The sequence below is a fragment of the Engystomops pustulosus genome, chromosome 1 (assembly GCF_040894005.1).
Source record: "Engystomops pustulosus chromosome 1, aEngPut4.maternal, whole genome shotgun sequence".
NCBI lineage: Eukaryota > Metazoa > Chordata > Amphibia > Anura > Leptodactylidae > Engystomops > Engystomops pustulosus.
Genome location: NC_092411.1, coordinates 255,943,019 through 255,961,451, shown reverse-complemented (window position 1 = coordinate 255,961,451; position 18,433 = coordinate 255,943,019). Strand labels below are relative to the sequence as shown.

The following is an 18,433-nucleotide window of genomic DNA, read 5'->3' as shown; positions in this document are numbered from 1 at the left end:
AGACACCGTAGAGCAAGAACAGACATACAAAAGACAGATCAAGATTAACAATGAATGGATACCTCAAGCAGGTAAAAGTATCTATTGAACTGAGGGCTTTTAGTGTCTTCTAGACCTTTCAATTGTCTTGTTATAAACAAGAATATGTCCTGTAGAGAGAGAAAAACACATTATATATAGTGAAGACATAACAGGGGGAACAAGGCACGTCAGTCTATACTCAATTTATTAGAATTTTTTTTTTTATATATCACCGAGCCAAACCAGTAGTGGGACAATGGAGAATTTACTTTATATTCCATTTGCGTAAAAATGTATTTCTGGCTCTATATTTAGACTGGTGTTGTAAATTGCTGTCTTAAAGGGGTTGGTCATTTATACCAAACTTTACCAGGGTAAATACAAAAACAAATACTTTGTTAACGCGTGCGTTAACATCACGTTTACGATGCGTTTTGTAAACGGAAACGTTAACAGTGATGTAATTAGGCAAATCACCTCTCCTCAGCTGTTGTATATGCGTTTCAAACGCAATGAAAACGCAGGTCAAAACGCAACGTGTGAACGCGCCCTTAGGGCCAATGTGAAACAGCCATTACCCTGATAAAGTTTTGCATAAGTGACCAACCCCTTAAGAAAAACTTTGCTGGAACAATTTTATCTGGTGGAGGACATGTAATGAGTCTATCACTTGGTTTGAAGCTTTCAAATATAAAAACCTTCAACAACAAGCCATTAGTTTCATCAGGCATTACCTTTAATTTGTCATGCGAGGTGTACGGTGCCTCTGGTGCATATATTCTGAAGATGTCGGCTAAGCAGCAGGCCACAAGGAGGCGGACATCTTTATTTGGATTCCTGAGGAAGAATTCAGACGAGAGGTGCAAGGCTAGAGGGAGATATTGCTGCTTTTCATCTTCTGAATCCTGGTCCATGTCCATATAAGTTTTGACCACCATCTGAGTAACAAAGCAAAAACCAAATTAAGCGTATTATGTCTTAATGAAGATATACAAATTTCTTGCAACAAGTGGTACCATCCTTGAAGGACGTTTAATTTTTTGCCTCTCATAAAGCATAAACTCGCATTGCAGCACATTTACAATTAACGTAGCAGTAAAGAACCCCAGGCCCCAAGAATATAACACATGGCCAGGTCATAGTACTGATCCTTCATTGGCTTAAACTACGTATATGCACACAGGTAGCTGTGGTATCTGAAAGTTACACATACTCACCAGATGTACAAGCCCCAGGCCCCGTATTTTTATTAATAGCAAAGGAAAGGATTACTGGGTCCAGAGGTCGCATTAACGCCTCACCACGCGTCTATGACGCATGGTGAGGCACTATTACCCCCCAAAATAATCGCCATGCGTAAAATTACGCTTGGCGATTATCCTCTGTAGTGCGCGGGTCGAGAGGTCCGACGCGCTCATTTGCAGGAACACGATTCGCAATCTTTAATTGGCCGTGGACTACTTCTGATGCTTACATTCCAATTGCAGGTAATATAAGAGATGGGCTGAGTCTATTGCTATGCAGCAAGTTATGATGCACTGTATATTCCTAATGTTTTTCATGTCACCACACAAAACTCATCTTAAACACAACTATTTTAACCTCTTGAACCGGTATATCAGACGCAGCGCTGATGCCGGTTCAGCTCAAGATCTGAGCAGAACCGGCATCGGGACATATGGGGGTGCTGGCTATAACTAATAGCCAACACCCCAGTGTAACACCCGCGGTCGGAGTGGACTCTGATTGCGGGTGTTTAACCCGTTAAATACCGCAGTCAGCGCGACCGCAGCATTTAACCTGCCTTTGGGGGTCTTTTCCCCACAATCACCCACCCCCCTCACGTTGTCATGACAGCCGTGGGGTCCGATCAGGACCTGTAGGCACTGCCTGAAAGATGGCGTCTATGACCTCATCTTAAAGGCACAGTGTCAGCCTATTCATGTGCATAGGCTTACACTGATAATACCCTGCAATACATCAGATGATTGCTTATGTCCGATGGTGGAAAAAGTAAAAAAAAAGTTTATCAATAAAAAATAAAGTAATAAATCATTAAAAATGCCCGTAATCCCATAACATATAAAGAGAAATATAACACTAAAAAAAGTCTAAATCATAACACAAACCCCACATATAGTATCACCGCGTCCGCAACAATCCGTAGAATAAAAGTAATTAATTATTGAACCCACACACTGAACGCCGTTAAAAACACGCCAAAAAGTATGATTTATACCCATTGAATCCCACAAAAAATGCAATAAAAAGTGATTAAAAAAACACATGTACTCCAGAATGATATTGGTGCAAAGTACAACATGTTCGCAAAAAACAAGCCATCAACCAGCACCATAGCCAAAAAAGTAAAAAATGTTATGCCACTTGGAAGACGACAATGGAAAAAATGATAGATTTTTTTCCCCACTTTAGGTTTTATTTGGCAAAGTTAGTAAAATGTAAGAAAAATCGACCCATACAATAAAGATAACAATAAAAAATCCAGTACAGAATTAACGCTTTTCTACTCCTAACCTCAAAATATATTAAAAAATTTTCAACAATAGGGGATACCAACCCCAAAATGGTAACACTGGAAAAAGCATCTCATCCCGCAAAGAAAATTACATCACAAGGCCCCAATAACGAAAAAATAAATTAAATAAATTAAGCAGTGTCAGTCCTGGCCCACTCTGTAGGGGTTTGGGGAATCAACCCACTCTGTGGGTGGCTCTGGGACCAGTGTTGGCGCCGACCCACACTGTGGGGGTTTCTGGGGCTGACATCAGCCCCAGATATTACTATAATTTTCTAAAGTAGCTACAAAAACAGGGGCTGTAACAATTTTCTTCTATAAATAGACGTCTATAATAATGATAATCATATATCATAATTCCGTAGCGCTTTACATATCATAGGGGATATTTACAAATAAAATATAATTATATGGAACAATAGTCTATTAACACTATATAAAACTTGAAGTTATATAGTTGTATTACTGAAAATTTCGTACTCCTCCTCGGCTGAAATTACTCCTCAAAAATGGTGAGAGGAGTATTATTACCCTTCTGGAGAAATGTAAGTGCGACCTCTGACTGGGTCCAGCTCCAAGAGAAAAGGGTGCATGACCAAGGTGGAGACTAGGCCCAGGATTACCGTATTTTTCGGACTATAAGGCGCACAAGAAATCCTTTGATTTTCTCAGAAATCAAAGGTGCGCCTTATAGTCCAGTGCACCTTATATGTAAACCGTACTTACAGACAACAGCTGCCTTGTACTGTGCACAGGTCTGCCACCTGCTGGTCATTCATCCTTATAATCCAGTGCGCCTTATATATGAACCTAGACATTTTAGCAGACATTTATTGATGGTGCGCCTTATACCCCGGTGCACCTTATAGTCCGAAAAATACTGTACATTGTGACGTTTTGTAGCACCACTGATAGATTTTTAGTTAATGAGCTACAACTGCAACCATGATATTGTATACAATATATACACTTTCATGGGGACTGGAACTGCAGCAGATAAGGACTGGTTCATCTTCCTGTAGCCTGAATCATAATATACTTATAATGAGGGATTTAGTCAGCTGCAAAAGTGATCAAATAGAGGTAGATAGAGAGATTTGGATGTTTTCTGTTTTCTTTCCTTCCAATTTTGGCTGATGCAGATCACTGGCCAAATGATGCAAATTGCTGTGCAATAAGTGGAAACATATGTACAGAAAAAAAAAACCCCAAACTGATAAAATAAACAAATTTGCGCAGTTAAACACCCTTGCATCGCTAGCTGATACGTCGTAACCCTAAAAGACATGTTATATAACAGGATTTGTGGTAGAAACTTTTAGGGGTAACACTAGATTACAAGTCAAAAATGGTGATAAAGTGTAAACTGAATAAAAAATTCATTTTAAACATCCAATTACACGTATACTCAAAAAAGTATCCTACACTTTATAAAAAGTAAAATCCAGTCGTTAGCAAAAGAAAAGTGAAAAAAGTGAAAATAACTGTGTAAGGCCTAAAAAGACAAAGTACTGTAATTTAAAAATATTGCAATAAATAACATATTTGAGTTGCATACACATAACAAAAACCTGGACCAAGAAGCCACTGGAGACAATGATGGCGTTACCCACAATACAGGATAAAAGGCCTGACCAACCATTGGTCTGTATACATACAGACCAAATATATAGGTTATATGTTTTTTAAACTATTGGAATAAAGACTTGAAATTTTATGGATGTGCCGCGATTACCTTTTTCATCGACCATACACCAAATATAACTCTACTTTTTATTTCTTCTTACAGGCACCATGACTTTGGTAACCACTTTATATTTGTGATCCATGGCCTGGCTCCTTCTAAAAATAAGTATGCTAATGAGCCAGAAGGGCTCTGGGAGATATTACCACCATCTTGCCTGTGATTGCCACTCCCTGTGACATCATCGGGGAGCGACGATCCATCTCCATGACAGCCTCAGGTCTTTATAAGACCTTGGGACTTGTCATTCCTGCATATCTATTACAATGTGTACACGGACAAAATTGTTGCTACTCTTCGTTTATTGAAAGAAAAACCTGCAATGCTCACAAAATTAACATGACTAAGAAAAATAAACTTTCTATGAAAATAAATGAAAGGCAGACATTGCTTTTCAACCACACTTCAATAGAATTTTTTTTTAAAAGATAAAACCTATTAAATGGCCCCAGACAGAAGTGATGGAACCCCTGAAAAAAATTTGAGCAAATGGACATTAATTGGCATGACAGGTGTCTACAATCTTGTTATCTGTCGCGTCATCCAGAAAAGGTGCAGAAGTCTCAGACAATTACAGAAATCGTGTGACTGCAGCGATTGCCTCATAAGATTATGTAACAATATAATAAGCTAAGGGAACCATCAGTTCTGTCCAGGACAGTTTCCATGAGTTTTATTTACATTTCTTAAAAGTCTGGTGAAGCCTGGAGGAAAAGCAACGTCTGCCTTTCATTCGTTCAATTTCATGGAAATTCCATTTATATTTTTTACTTTTGTCAGATTCAAGTTATTTCTGTGACCGCTGTCTTCCAAAAAACAAGGGACACCAACAATGTGTATAAAACCTAAGAATCTCTGATTAAACACAAAAATACATTTGTCTGACCTAGCCCTTAGGAAGGTGACAGAATCAAACCAAAAAAAAAAAAAAAAAAAAAAAAAAAAAAAGCATGCAACAATATTACAAGTGTAATAAACATCAAACGCTGTGTTGCGGACATCAGGCTCTAAACACAACTGTTAATAAGTAAATTAAACCAGACCAACATCCGCAGACGCCTCAGTCTGTAGCAATGGGGGTCATAGAGAGCGCTGCATGTCAAGATGTCAAAATCTACAGTCCTACTATGCAACACATGGCACCAAGTCCACATATCCACGGTAACAAGTAGACATTAAGGACAAAATAATTCAGAAATAATAAGTGCAAGAAATGTCAAGAAGTTGTGAATGAGAGGCACATGCTCAGTACAAGTGACGCAGGAAGCCGTCCTTATCTAGAGGAGTAATTCCTCTGTAGTAAAGGACGTCTCCCCTCCCCCACATGTAATGTGTCAGGTCTGCCGGCACGCTGCGCTGTGTGAGGCCGCACACACCAAATACAATGGGGAAAGTATCCTACAGCCACCGCTGTAACACAGGAGAGAAAGCACTGGTACCAGCGAGGACATTTCTATGTGATATTTTCAGGTAAACAAGCAGACATATAGTACCGTATACAACCTGCAACATACAAGGGTCACCAGGTCTCAAATGCAGTCAGGGCACGTTCACACAATGCATTGCGGTTTTTGACACATTACAAAGCCGGGATCACATGCTGAGACAACATTGCGTTTCCATTGCATTTGCTAAAACCGAATGTGACTTCAGCAAGTGAGCAAGGATGAAGCCTTTGGAATACGTAAAAAAGAAAAGAAAAAACGTGACGCAACGCATTGTGTGAACACGCCCTCAGAGACACAAAATAAATTCTCCCAGTTGGAGTTCTATGGTTTTTCTATTATGCATAAATAAAACAACCTCAAAAGTAGCACGCCAGACGTACGATAGCGCTGTGGGCCCATACTTATACTTTTCCACATTAAGTTACAGATGCAACATTAAAAATATTATTTCATATGACATAGCAACACAAAGAATCAAGTTTTTGTGAAGTGCAAACCCAAAAAACTGACAAGTGTATTCTGCACCTCTGTACTGTAAGACCTCTAAATAAAATCTGGTATCTAACAAGTCGCCAAAATAATATATAGAGAACATCTGTACATGATTTATTCTCACTATAACTACAGCTGTTGTTTTCTAAAGGCCTCAGAGTTTTGTTTCCCAACATAAGTGAACAAACAGAAAACCAGGGACCACATCACACGGCTCAGGGATAAAGCTGGGGGGTACTGCAGGGTTAGGCGGCTCTTTGGTACAATCCCACATGCTCAGGGTCACCATTGAGGAGCTGCAGAGATCCGCAGAACATTGCAGTATATTTAGCAGAACTCTTCTAGTTTCCCATGGCAAACAACAGGAGCTCCGCTTTCATTTTCCCACAGCCGTTTATAAAATGAAAGCTGAGCTCTGATTGGTTTCCATTTGGATCAGTTTGACCTCAGACAATTCTGATAAATATCCCCCAGCGTGTCCATATCACAACTATTAGTCGTGGCCTGCACAAATCTGCCCTGCATGGAAGAGCTGTGAGAAGAAAGTGTATTTGAAGGCAAGTCACATGAAATCCAGTTTGCAATCAACGGAATATGGAAAATGGCGTCTTGGTCAGAGGAGACTAAGGTTTTGACTTATGGACAAAATTACAAAAGCAATTTGTGGAGGAAAACCAATACTACACAGCACCCTGAAAACATCAACCTCACTGTGCGGCATGGAGGTGGCAGCATCACTTCACCGGGGACTGGGAACGTCTAAGAAATGAGGGGAGGATGGATGGAAGCTACATACACGGCAATCCGAGAGGAAAACCTGTTAGAGGCTGAAAAAGACAGGTTCAGCTTCCAAAGCCTCAATTCACAGAGGTCTGGCAGAGGTCAAGAGGTGGAAAAGGGGTTCCTGGTGGTGTTTGGATTAAACAGATTATGTCCAATGAGCAAGTATTCACTTCTCAGACTATGTACATGTTAGACCAACTAAACCGGTCTATAAAACAGCGTAACCAAGGTGAATTTTGTACGTTCATCTATTTATTTTTGGCAGCTACAAGATACAGTGTTGCAACTAAAAATTCAGTGGATGCCAATAATAGATTTATAATGTAAATAGGAAGGATCACACATTGTAAGATCTTGTGAGCGCAACGCTCATTCCTATTGTTTCAACTTAACTGGTCTGGATAAGAGGGTACATTGACAAACAAAATAAGACCCCTATAATAATAATTCCTTTATTTATATAGTGCACACAGATTACACAGCGCTGCACAGAACTTGTCACATCAGTCTCTGTCCCCAATGGGGCTCACAATCTAAACAACCTACCAGTATGTGGGGTGGGGGAGGAAACCTGAGGACCCAGAGGAAACCCACACAAAACACACAGAGAACATACAAACTCTTTGCAGATGTTGACCCTGGCTGAAATGCTAACCACTAGACTGCCCTATTAGGGCCAACTTGCATCACATTGGCCACGTGTGCTGTCTGCAACATCTGCCCTGAATGCTGAGCAACCAGAACCCTCAGTTCCAGCTGACGGACGTTACAGCCAGCACACACTGCAAGTTGGACGCATCGCACTTGCCCGTGTGTAAGGGGCCCAAGAGTAGATCGATTTGGCAAGCTCTGTGCAGCGCTGCATAATCTGTGTGCGCTATATAAGGAATTATTATTCCCAAAGAGCTAAATCAAGCCCACATCTATATAGCCAAGGAGGACAGAGCAAACTCATTTGACTTAACTAAAATGTCGTGCCTAGTCTTGTGCGAGCTCCTGCTCAAGTTTTTCTAAAGTTGCCAATAAATAGACCCCCTGCAATATCCGCTAACAAGGAACATGTGGCAGGGACTTATTATTATTAATAATCTTTATATAGCTCCATCGTATTCTGCAGCACTTTACAAATCATTACAAAGTACAAAGAGTCATATGGAACAGGACCCTGCTCCCAAGAGCTTACAGTCTATGAGACTTGTTTCTCTCTGCCCAATGTAGTAACACACACACGAGCTAATGTCACCTCATCATATGTATCATAGCTTAATCACAATCCCCACATCTTGATACCTTCTCTTTTGACCCAATTACATTTAAGTCATATACATGTAGCACTGTTCCTCCCATTTTTCGTGACCCCTCGTTTTTCATGATATGTGTGTGTGTACGTGTGTGTCTAATCACTGCGACCCCCCACTGATCAGCAAGTTAGGCCCTAACTTTTGTTTGTGTGAAAACCCCTTTTAAGCAACATATTGTGATTGCAACTTGTTGGGTGTTGTAGATTGAGGAATGACAGGTAACCATTGCTAAAAAGCTTTTTCCACTTCACTGATTCTTCTCACCTCGTTCCCTTGGGTCTCCACTTCCTAGCCATTTCTTTCCTGAATCGGTATACCCATTCAGAAAGTTTCTGACGCAGAACAAGGGATCAGAGGGTATGTTTAGTTGTTTTTTCAGTAAAAAAAAATACCTTTAATTGTGATATTGCACTGCATTATTTTGCCATTCATATTACACACCCATAGTCTAGAGGGACTCATCACTGGTGGGGATTTTAGAGGATGTTCATGATTAAAGGAAATCTACCATCAAACTCCATCATGATAAACCAGGGGCACTTACTCCTAGATCCAAGCACTGTGACTGTGGAAATCATCTTATATTTGTTATCCATTTGTTAAACTTGGCATGTGATCAAGGCTGAAGCCTTTGGAATGCGCCAAAAACGCATCAAAAAACGTGACGCAACGCATCATGTGAATGTGCCCTTACACTGAGCAGAAGTAGGTCCTACCCTTCCCTTGCCTGCTGTAATCTCACACATTGGGAGGAGGAAGTGCTCTGTAGTGTTACAGGCTTCGAATCTGCTGCAAGGAGGGGTCATGGTAACCCCCCTTGCCTCAGGAGCTATTCTGGCTCACAACCGTAATTTAAAAAGTTGTTTTTAGAAGGAAGGAGACCATGAATATGAACCTAGAAGTAATGTCCCCGGTTTATCATGATGGATTTAGATTGTAGGTTTCCTTTAAATTCCAGGATTGTGGCTTGACTTTGTGAACAGCCCCTCATCTCCAAGTATGAGTGTTAAGCTTCTGGTTTGATATTACAGCAGAGGTAAGGTGCTGGGGAGCAGTTTATAAGAACACATAAGTGCTAGGAGACTCCCCTCAACTACCAACCTGGAATATAAATGCAGTTTTCAAGGCCCTGCTGCTACCAAATACACACAGAAAGGTGCGATTGCACAAATATCTCCAGGGCCAAGACACTGTTTGCAGCTTTGTATGATCAAAACTTCTGGTAGAGACCTCTTAAAGCAAATTTTCATTAATTGACCAGCTTTTTCACTGCAGCCGCCAAAGTTCACACTTCTATACACGGTGGATGAGCAGTGTTACACAACACGGAATGAAATAACAATACAAGAAATCCTAAACATTGATCATGAGACGCTTTCACGAAGGCCACTGGCTATATATATATATATATATATATATATATATATATATATATATATATATATATATATATATATAATACAACTTCTCTCTACCCTGACCATACTTAGGGATATTCACACATCCAAATTATTTTCACAGCTGACAAGAGTCAGCAATAAATTGAATACAGACCCCCTGGTCATTCGGGGGACACGCACTGATACACGCCACCTCCCACCTATCCTATCCTATCCTACTGTGGTTGGTTTTGCCAGCAGGTTTTAATCTGCAACTCAGATCTCCTTGGACCGGTGTACAGGGCCCCATTGACATGTAGCTCAAGCCTAGTCTTGTCAGCTGCGAAACTATAGACATTAGGCCCTTCCTATGATGTACACAAAGCCATTTGCTTAACAGAATTCACAAGGTATTCATATTGCTAAATGGAAAAGTAATGCTTTAGTACAAGTCTATATTCCTACTGTAACATCTCATGTAGATGTCCTGTACTCAAAGCCCAGGTCAAGAGACCCAGGGTCAGGCTGGAACTCATAGCCATTGCTTCATCCATTTTTTTTTTTTTGGAATTTGTTGGGACCCCAATAATTTGACCATGACCAAAAGTACTGATTTAGCCCAGTAATAAGCCTTAAATTTATAAAATGAGAAAAATCACTTCCATTTCCACACCTACAGGTTGAAGATAATTTTGTCCCATAAACTGTTAAAGTAGAATTAACACTTACATGACGGTTTCATAGCACAGTGTGCTGAAGGAACAATCAAACTTTTATCCCTCCAAATATGCCTCACCTACAGAGGGCGCATTCTCCATATATGATAAAACTGACCAATTTTAACAAAATATATAAATAGTTACATTACCTTTAAAGCCATAGACAAATAAGCTGAGAATCGTCATTTAGGTCTAAAATCTGTAATAGGAACGCTCACTCCAGACACCCTCATCTTAGAACAATGCTTGTGTTCTCATATAAAAGCTAGGAATAGGATCGAGTGGCTCTACAGAAACAGAATTATGCTAAAACATAGGCAGATATTGGACTTTTATCTGCATCTCACAATTTCAATCTCTGGTATTGTAGCTCTAAGAACCATAAGCCTGGTGCAGTGTTAGGAGTGTGTTTTTTTTTGTGTGTTTGAGGGTTTTCCTCATGAATCAAGTTCGGCTATAACCACAGGATAGAGCCCAACTTGCTGATTGGTGGGGATCTCGGTGACGAGACCCCTACAGATTACGAGAACATGCATGGCCGAGCAGATGAAGATTGCCGTGAGACATACTCGGCAATCACTTTGAGATAAGACAGGGAAGCCCTGCCATGCGCAACCGGCTGCTCGGCTCATCTTGGGAAATGAGGTATCTGACAGGAGTACATCGGTCCGCTCATTATCTGTGGGGGTCCCATCACTGATGCTCGCACCATTAAGCAAGCTAGGTCCTATCTTTGGATAGGAACTAATCGTGGGAAAGCCCCTTTAAGATGAGACCAAGAGCATGCTTTCGCTACTAAGTTTCCCATGGCTTTGGACAAGATTTTCTATAGATGAGATTTCACATCAAAGAGGGAATTGTAGACATTCCATACTCTGATCTGACAACTTACAGTTGCCTGCACCAGCATTGAATCTAATGCAGTGTCCCGTGTGTGGCCGTGGCACACAGCATGGCACTGCCTGGAGGCGGCATGGGACAACGGGAGCGTCCGCAAAGTATATGCTCTTTTTCTTTTCTTAGCACCCCGGGCCCGTTATAGGTTTTTTTTTTTTTTTTAAACATGGAGATCCCCCTTTAAAGTTTTCAGGGAGAATAAAGGGAACCAAAAAAAGTTCCATTCACCTGTTGTTCCTCTTTGCATTATTCACAGTGAAGGGGGTGGTGGTGGGGGGAGGAGATAAGAAGTGGGTGGCTGTGCCATTTTCTAAGCCATCATTTAATAATGGAAGGACAGAACCTGCCAAATATTTTGCCAAATTATCTCCAAGCGGTTCCCCCATAAAAATTCTGCTCCAGAAATCCCCTAACATGTGATATAGATGAGAATAAACCCCATCTCCTTTTCAGAACATTTTGTGAACATGGAAGCCAATAGCGTAAGAGTATTGGGGAGTCAGGATTAATTACTGTCAGCTGAATGAGCATCAGCGGCAGCTATTAATAGTACATTACCTTTATACAATTATTGCAAGAACCTCATAATTATAAATACTCACTCTAAAAGTCGTTCAACTACAGTACAAAAAAAACAGAAATTGTAATTTCGGCTACTGTAACAAAACATTCACCCCTTGACGTGGCCTGAAAAGGCTCTAGTGACTGGGGCAGTTTTTAGCAAATTTTCGTAGGCAACGGTTTAAGGGCCATAACTTTATTTTGAGTGCTACTATCAAATTTTTGCTGCGTTTTTTTTTCGGGACACAGAACTAGTTACAACATAATAAAAGTTTAAAGTTTTTTTTTTTGGAGTTAAAATTGGGAAAAGGGCTTTTTTTTGGGTAATTTATAGTATTTTCTGTTTTCAAATTATTGCAAAATGATTATTAATAAATTCCCTATTTTGTTTTATCGATCATATTATATTAGTCTCGGGCAAATGGGACTACTATGGTGATGCTTTTTGTAGTGTAGCAGGGGATTTTTTCTTTTATTGGAAGATGTATTTTTAATGAATATTTATTCATATTGTGTGTGTTTTTACTTTATATGTCCGCCCCATGAGGCCACAAAAAAATTTTCACAGTTTTAAAATTTGTTTAAAATTTTTTTTTTTTTACAAGTATTCCCCTGTAAGGGCGATGCCACACGTGACGTATTTGGTCTGTTTTTAAGCATTCGTTTTCAGACCATTAAAACAGCATGGTAAACAGTAAAAAATGAATGCGCATCATCTATAGGAGCTTCAGTTACAGATCATCTGTGACTGGGGATTCTGATCAGAGCTGGACTGGGTCTAATTAGACCCAGCAGCTCTTTTAAACCCCTTTAGATCCAGCGGTCACGTGACCACCGAGTCTATAGAGCCAGTGGCAGCGACGGCTTTGCTCCTCCGTCCATCACGCTTCTTCAGTGCGATGCTGTGAGGAGCGGAGAAGGAAGAAGCGGTAATAAACCGCATCTCCCTCGTCCCTAGGGTCTCTGGAACCCGGTCCAGCTCCCACGGCGGTAAAAAACTGCAGCGACATCCATAAGGCGGCCACCAGGCTCGTTCATGGTGAGCGGAGACAAACCCTGACCAGGTACCATAGAGCTCTATGGGGGCAAATTTTCACAAGCCCCCATACATTTGTGTGCGTGAGGCCTTATTCCGTCATCTTGCATCCAAACTAGATGACATGGTCACACAGGCCACAATGTATGTCACATACAAGGCACAGCACCTCAGGAAGCAAAGGTCCTTAAAAAGGAGAAAATACTCAAAAATATAAAATGCAAAAGCCATCTGGCAGATACAGGCTGTGTAGGAGCAATAATTATGGATTGTTAGACACCAAGACTTCCATTGGATAAAAGAGGCAGATGGCTTTTTTAGTGCATCAATTCCAATAATCTAAGCACCTCATACCACCCTTAACAGAGCAACGAGAGGGGGGGGGGGATGAGATGTGGGAATGGGGAACCAGTGCACATTCAAACAAGGCGTTTTGTAAAAGCCCCTTCCTCAGATGAAACCCCGAATTAGGTTTTCAGGCAGGAATTACATTAATTCCAGGGTCTCTACCTGCGCACTATATAAAGAGTGAATGTCACAAGGTAAACAAGAAATGCTGGTGGCTCATGTTAGTTTACACGCTGGGTTTAGTTGCATTATGTCGGATGAGCTCAGACACAAACTCAATTACTGTACTGCAGAAGTAGTAACATAGTAATCCAGAATAAAAAAAACCATCTGGTAACACTGACTGAACACCTACAAGTCCATATTAATAACAAATCATGTAGAAGGAAGCATAACACGGTGCTGCCCGCAAAACTGAAGCCACAGGTTCAGTCCCTAAAAGGGACATGTTGCCACCTGTTTGACCCCATTAAACTACTAGCCCACTCAGGGTACATAATCTCCTTTCTAGAATTCATTTTTTTTTATGAAATAACTTGTTTATTTACCTATAAAAAAAATTCCTCAAAGCCATGTGAAAATGAGCAGAGGAGAGTCAGATGAGGCTGGTTTAGAGGCTGAAGGGGGAGTGCGTTGTTCGCTCTTTGGTTCTGTAGTACCTAAAAACATTTTTCCAATATCTTTTAGCTCACATAAGGCTTGTGGCTCTGTGTAGAGATGAGCGGACCTGCCATATCCTTTCAGGTTTGGCCACCCAACCTGGACATATTACCAGCCGAACAGCCAATCTGGCAAATGAACGCCCATAGCCACAGCTTTGACGGGCCCGATATTTTCCTATGTTCTGTAGGTTAACGGTTCTGTGATCTGTAGACAGGAACTGGATCTTTATCTGCAGCTCACATTTCTAACTACTGTACGTCTCTAAACAAGAGGAAAAGAAATCAAGGCTTCACACAACAGAAATATGGAAAAGATCTGGTAAAAATCAGTCATAAAAATGAAAACATCTCAGGACCAGTGAATACATGCACGCCAGGTAATAGATCATATTAACAAATACCATGCCTTGACAAAGAACTGCTGTTGTTAAAACACGCTTCAGGGGTGCACGCCAGGTAAAAGTTTGTTTGTCTCTGCCCCACATTTTTTGCCGTTAATCTGCGTTTATTTCTTCATTACTGTTGTCATTATATCCTAAGGTTATGGGGCTACATTTTTATCCTTTATGCCATCTACACTTTATATATTACATCTATCATAATCATAGTACTGTATTTTTGACTACGGTCTATTACCTGGCGTGCATGTATTCACTGTTCCTGAGATGTTTTCATTTTTATGACTGATTTTACAACTTTCATGTTTAAAAAAGATCTTTTCCATATTTCTGTTGTGTGAAGCCTTGATTTCTTTTCTTCTTGTTTTCTTTTTTCGGTTCTTATTTAGAGACGTACAGTAGTTAGACATGTGAGCTGCAGATAAAGATCCAGTTCCCGTCTACAGATCACAGAACCGTTAACCTACAGAACATAGGAAAATGTTTTGCTTTACTGAGAGGCTTTCCTTGGCTATTCTGGTATATATCACCAATTTGGTGTATATACATATATTATATAAAAAGATTCCTTCTATATATGTGTATGTACTGTACGTTTCTAACTGCCTGCATCTCCCGTACTGAGAACCACAAGCCTGGTGTGATCTGAAAGATCTTTAATATGACATAATATTTGCCTGTACTATAAAGCTAAAGATGGGGACGTCTGGAGTGACATACTACACACAGCATCAAAACTTGACTCATCTCAGACAAATGACTCTTCTCTACTCATTTTCTCAAGACTTTGTAGACGATTTTCTCTACAGGTAAACAGGTGAGCTTTCACATAAAACACTGAATTCTAGAATGGACTTTTTATCTCCAACCTGATAGGGCTAGTAGTTTCATTAAGTGAAATCTAACTGACGGTGACCCTTTATATTATACGACTAATATTAGAGGTCCCCCTCAGACATGCATTCTGATACATCCAATGTTGGGAGAGGAGGTCCTGTCTGTGTATTGAGTTTTCCTTTGGCTTCTATAAGACTCATAAAAGCATCCCACCACATTTCCCCATGTAAAGGGTTTCTCCAGCACGTTTTCACATTGATTCTTAAGTGCACAACAACTGACCCCCCAGTCCAATCACTTGTAAATGATTCTGTTATATGACTGCAATGAAAACTTTGTTACTCTACAGCAGATCTGAGCAGAACCAACATTCAAGCTTGGGTACAGCCGCCTGACCTAAACATATTGCCAACCCAGCAAATGGGCACCCCTTACAATCTGCCATGGCTAGGATTTGCTAAGGGCAGGGGCGTCCAATTGCTGGACTGGCTGTTCGGCCTCCAATATATCCAGGTCGGGCAGCTGTACCCGAATGTCGGGTCCACTTACCTCTACTCTTCAGTCCAGTGATGTCAACCATCACTAAAAGTGTAATTGATCAATAATTATAACAACAAAACATACGAACTTGCACAGCAGATAACATGGGGAGCAGACACATACAGTCTCTGTCTGGATGCAGGTCCCTGAGATTAGACATCTGGGAGAGCCCTGTAAATGTGTGCAGTGATGTGGTCTCTTTATGGGGGTCTATGAAGCCCACCAGTGTGACATAAGGTCCTCACTAGAGAGGAGTGGACCCGATGTTACCAGGCAATCATAGATGTGGCTAGTTACCAAGCATGCTGGAAGAATACAAACCAGCTCCACTCATGTGTAGTCCTTACAGGAGGCCTCAACATATGTAGATCTAATAACAAAAAACTTTGCCCCTACAAGCACTGGAGGGGAGGCACACACTGCACTCTGGGGTAAGTAGTTATCCAGGCCTGGGGTGATCAGCAGGACTCACCTTGAGTCTCTTGACGACCTCATCGTTGGTGATCTTGTCGGTGATCTCCTTCACCCCGGGTGGGTAGATGATTTTGCCATCGCCGGCCTTCTGCTGGGCAGGGAACTCCATGATGCCGGCTGCTCTTCCCGCACGGTCCTCTAGCGGCCTCTATCGGTCAGAAAACAAAACGTCACCTCCGTGAATTGAACGTGGAACAACAAAAAAAAACAGCCCGGTAACCGCCGCACGGGACGGGCACTACCGGGAGGGGGCGGCCCCGGGTGTGGGGGCACTTGTACCCGACAGGGATTGAATGGAGTCCGGAGAGGAAGTGACCCGCACGGGGAGAGATCCCGGGCAGCGGAAGTGAGGACGAGGCCTGGAGCGCGGCCTCACACGAGTGTGCCGCCCCGGTGTACAGGAAGTCCCGATCTTACCTCCAGAGGAGGGCGAGCTCCCCCCGCATGTATCCGGCGCCCGGTGTGTCGGGGCGGAGGAGGAGGAGTGTACGGGGGGAAGGCCTCTCACTGTGCACCTCGCTGCTTCCTGTCCGGAGCGGCCGCACACACAACACGGATCACCGGGCACCAATCAGCGGCGGCCCACGTGACCCGCAGCGCGGAGACACCGGCCCCGGGAACTACGGAAGCCCTTAGCCTCTGCACTACAGCCGCCGCCACACTCCCGCACACGCTGCTACTACTGCTGCTACTGCCGGAGACCGGGCCGCTCACTCACTGCCGCACAGCGGCCTCTAGCGGTTGGCGCCAAAACCCTGGAGACAAACTAGGAAGGATCGAAAAATCTCATGTGACCTCTGACCTCCTCCCCAGCAGTGACCCTGAGCAAGGCGGCCATGTCACAGGGGCACGCACTACTGCTCAGCTGGACACACACATCCCCTATTCACACACACGTATCTGTTCAGTGCAATAATTAGTATTCCGGAAAATATTTCCAAATGCATTGAAAGTCTTAAAAAAACACATTTGTGCCATTTTCCTTTGCACCAATTTTCTGGCCATCACTGTACCCACCAAATGAAACACCCCCCCCCCCCCCCTCTATTCTTTGTGTGGTTACGATCACAAGGAGACCACAAAAATTATAGGTTTTATTAAGTTTTAGCAGATTTTTAATAATTCAAAGCTTTTGTACAAAAAAACCCTCAGTTTTGCTATATACTGGCCCTAACTCTTCAGTGTACAGACCTACGTAAGGCCTCATTCATATGGACGTATGCTTGTCGCCATAGCCCGGGCGAGCACACAGCCGCACGCTGGAGAGGAGGAGGAGGGATGAGCACCGCTCACCTCTCTCCATAGCGATGGCCATAAACACGGAACAAGATCTATGTTTTTTCCCCTGATACAGTGATAAGCCTGATTGCTCACCATACCATAGGATCAAATTTGCGTCCAGATATACGTCCCTACATCATCCATGTGTAAGGGGCTTTATTAGGTGTAATTTTTTTGCAGGATGAGATGTCTTTTTCTATTGCTACCGGTTTGGACATTGTATAACCTTTTCATTACATTTAAAATCCTAATTTTATGTGCTGCAGGGGAATACTCTCCCCTGGTTGGTGAAATATTCCCCCAGATCAAGAAAACTGGGGTCCGTTGTATTGCAAATTGAAAGAGAAGCTCTTCTCGTTTCTATGAAGTGTCCATCAGTACCATAGACAATGAGTGGAGGGTCGACACACATGTTCAAACCGCTGCTCCATTCATTGTGGTACAACGGACCCCACGTTTCTAGGATTTTTGAGGGTCCCACCAATCAGCAAGTTATTTCCTATCCCATGCAAAGTGGAGGACTTGCTAGACAACCCTTTGAACTCCGTAGCCCTTTACTTTTTTTACCTTACAAAAACCAAAACTTTTAGGCTGACGGCACACGTGGCGTTTTGAACCCATTTTTGGGCAGTTTTTTAAGCAGTCCGTTTAAAAACGCATCTGTTTTTGACCAGTTTTAAATTATGATAATTGGTAAAACCGGCCAAAAACACATGCATTTTTTAATGGACTGCTTAAAAATGGCCCAAAAATGAGTTCCAAATGCCACGTGTGCCGCCGGCCTAACTCCATTAACAGAGCTGTATGAGGCTTGTTATCTCCGGGACAGTTTGTCAACAACTGATGACGCATCCACCTGCAATGGGTCAAAAGTGACCTGGGGCAGGTGGACGTGTGATGTCACCATGCGCCCCCTGCTCCGGGATCGAGGTGCAAGAAGAGGAACAAGGTAAGTATGTTTTTTTATTCTCTACTG

At 42.0% G+C, this 18,433-nt stretch overlaps 1 protein-coding gene across 5 annotated transcripts in view; it reads right to left on the bottom strand.

Moving 5' to 3' along the window:
* PDS5A (PDS5 cohesin associated factor A) overlaps nucleotides 1-16,909 on the bottom strand; it is a 40,415-nt gene extending 23,506 nt beyond the window's left edge. For 2 of the 5 annotated variants that reach the window (XM_072125387.1, XM_072125364.1), the window contains exons 1-4: nucleotides 16,594-16,909; nucleotides 16,175-16,324; nucleotides 756-959; nucleotides 63-149 (exon numbers count right to left, since the gene is read on the bottom strand). In XM_072125387.1, the coding sequence (XP_071981488.1) occupies nucleotides 63-149; nucleotides 756-959; nucleotides 16,175-16,285 (402 nt within the window). In that variant the 5' untranslated portion in view covers nucleotides 16,286-16,324; nucleotides 16,594-16,909. The other 3 variants (XM_072125397.1, XM_072125378.1, XM_072125370.1) reach the window with 3 other exon arrangements.
* Nucleotides 16,910-18,433: the final 1,524 nt, after the last annotated feature.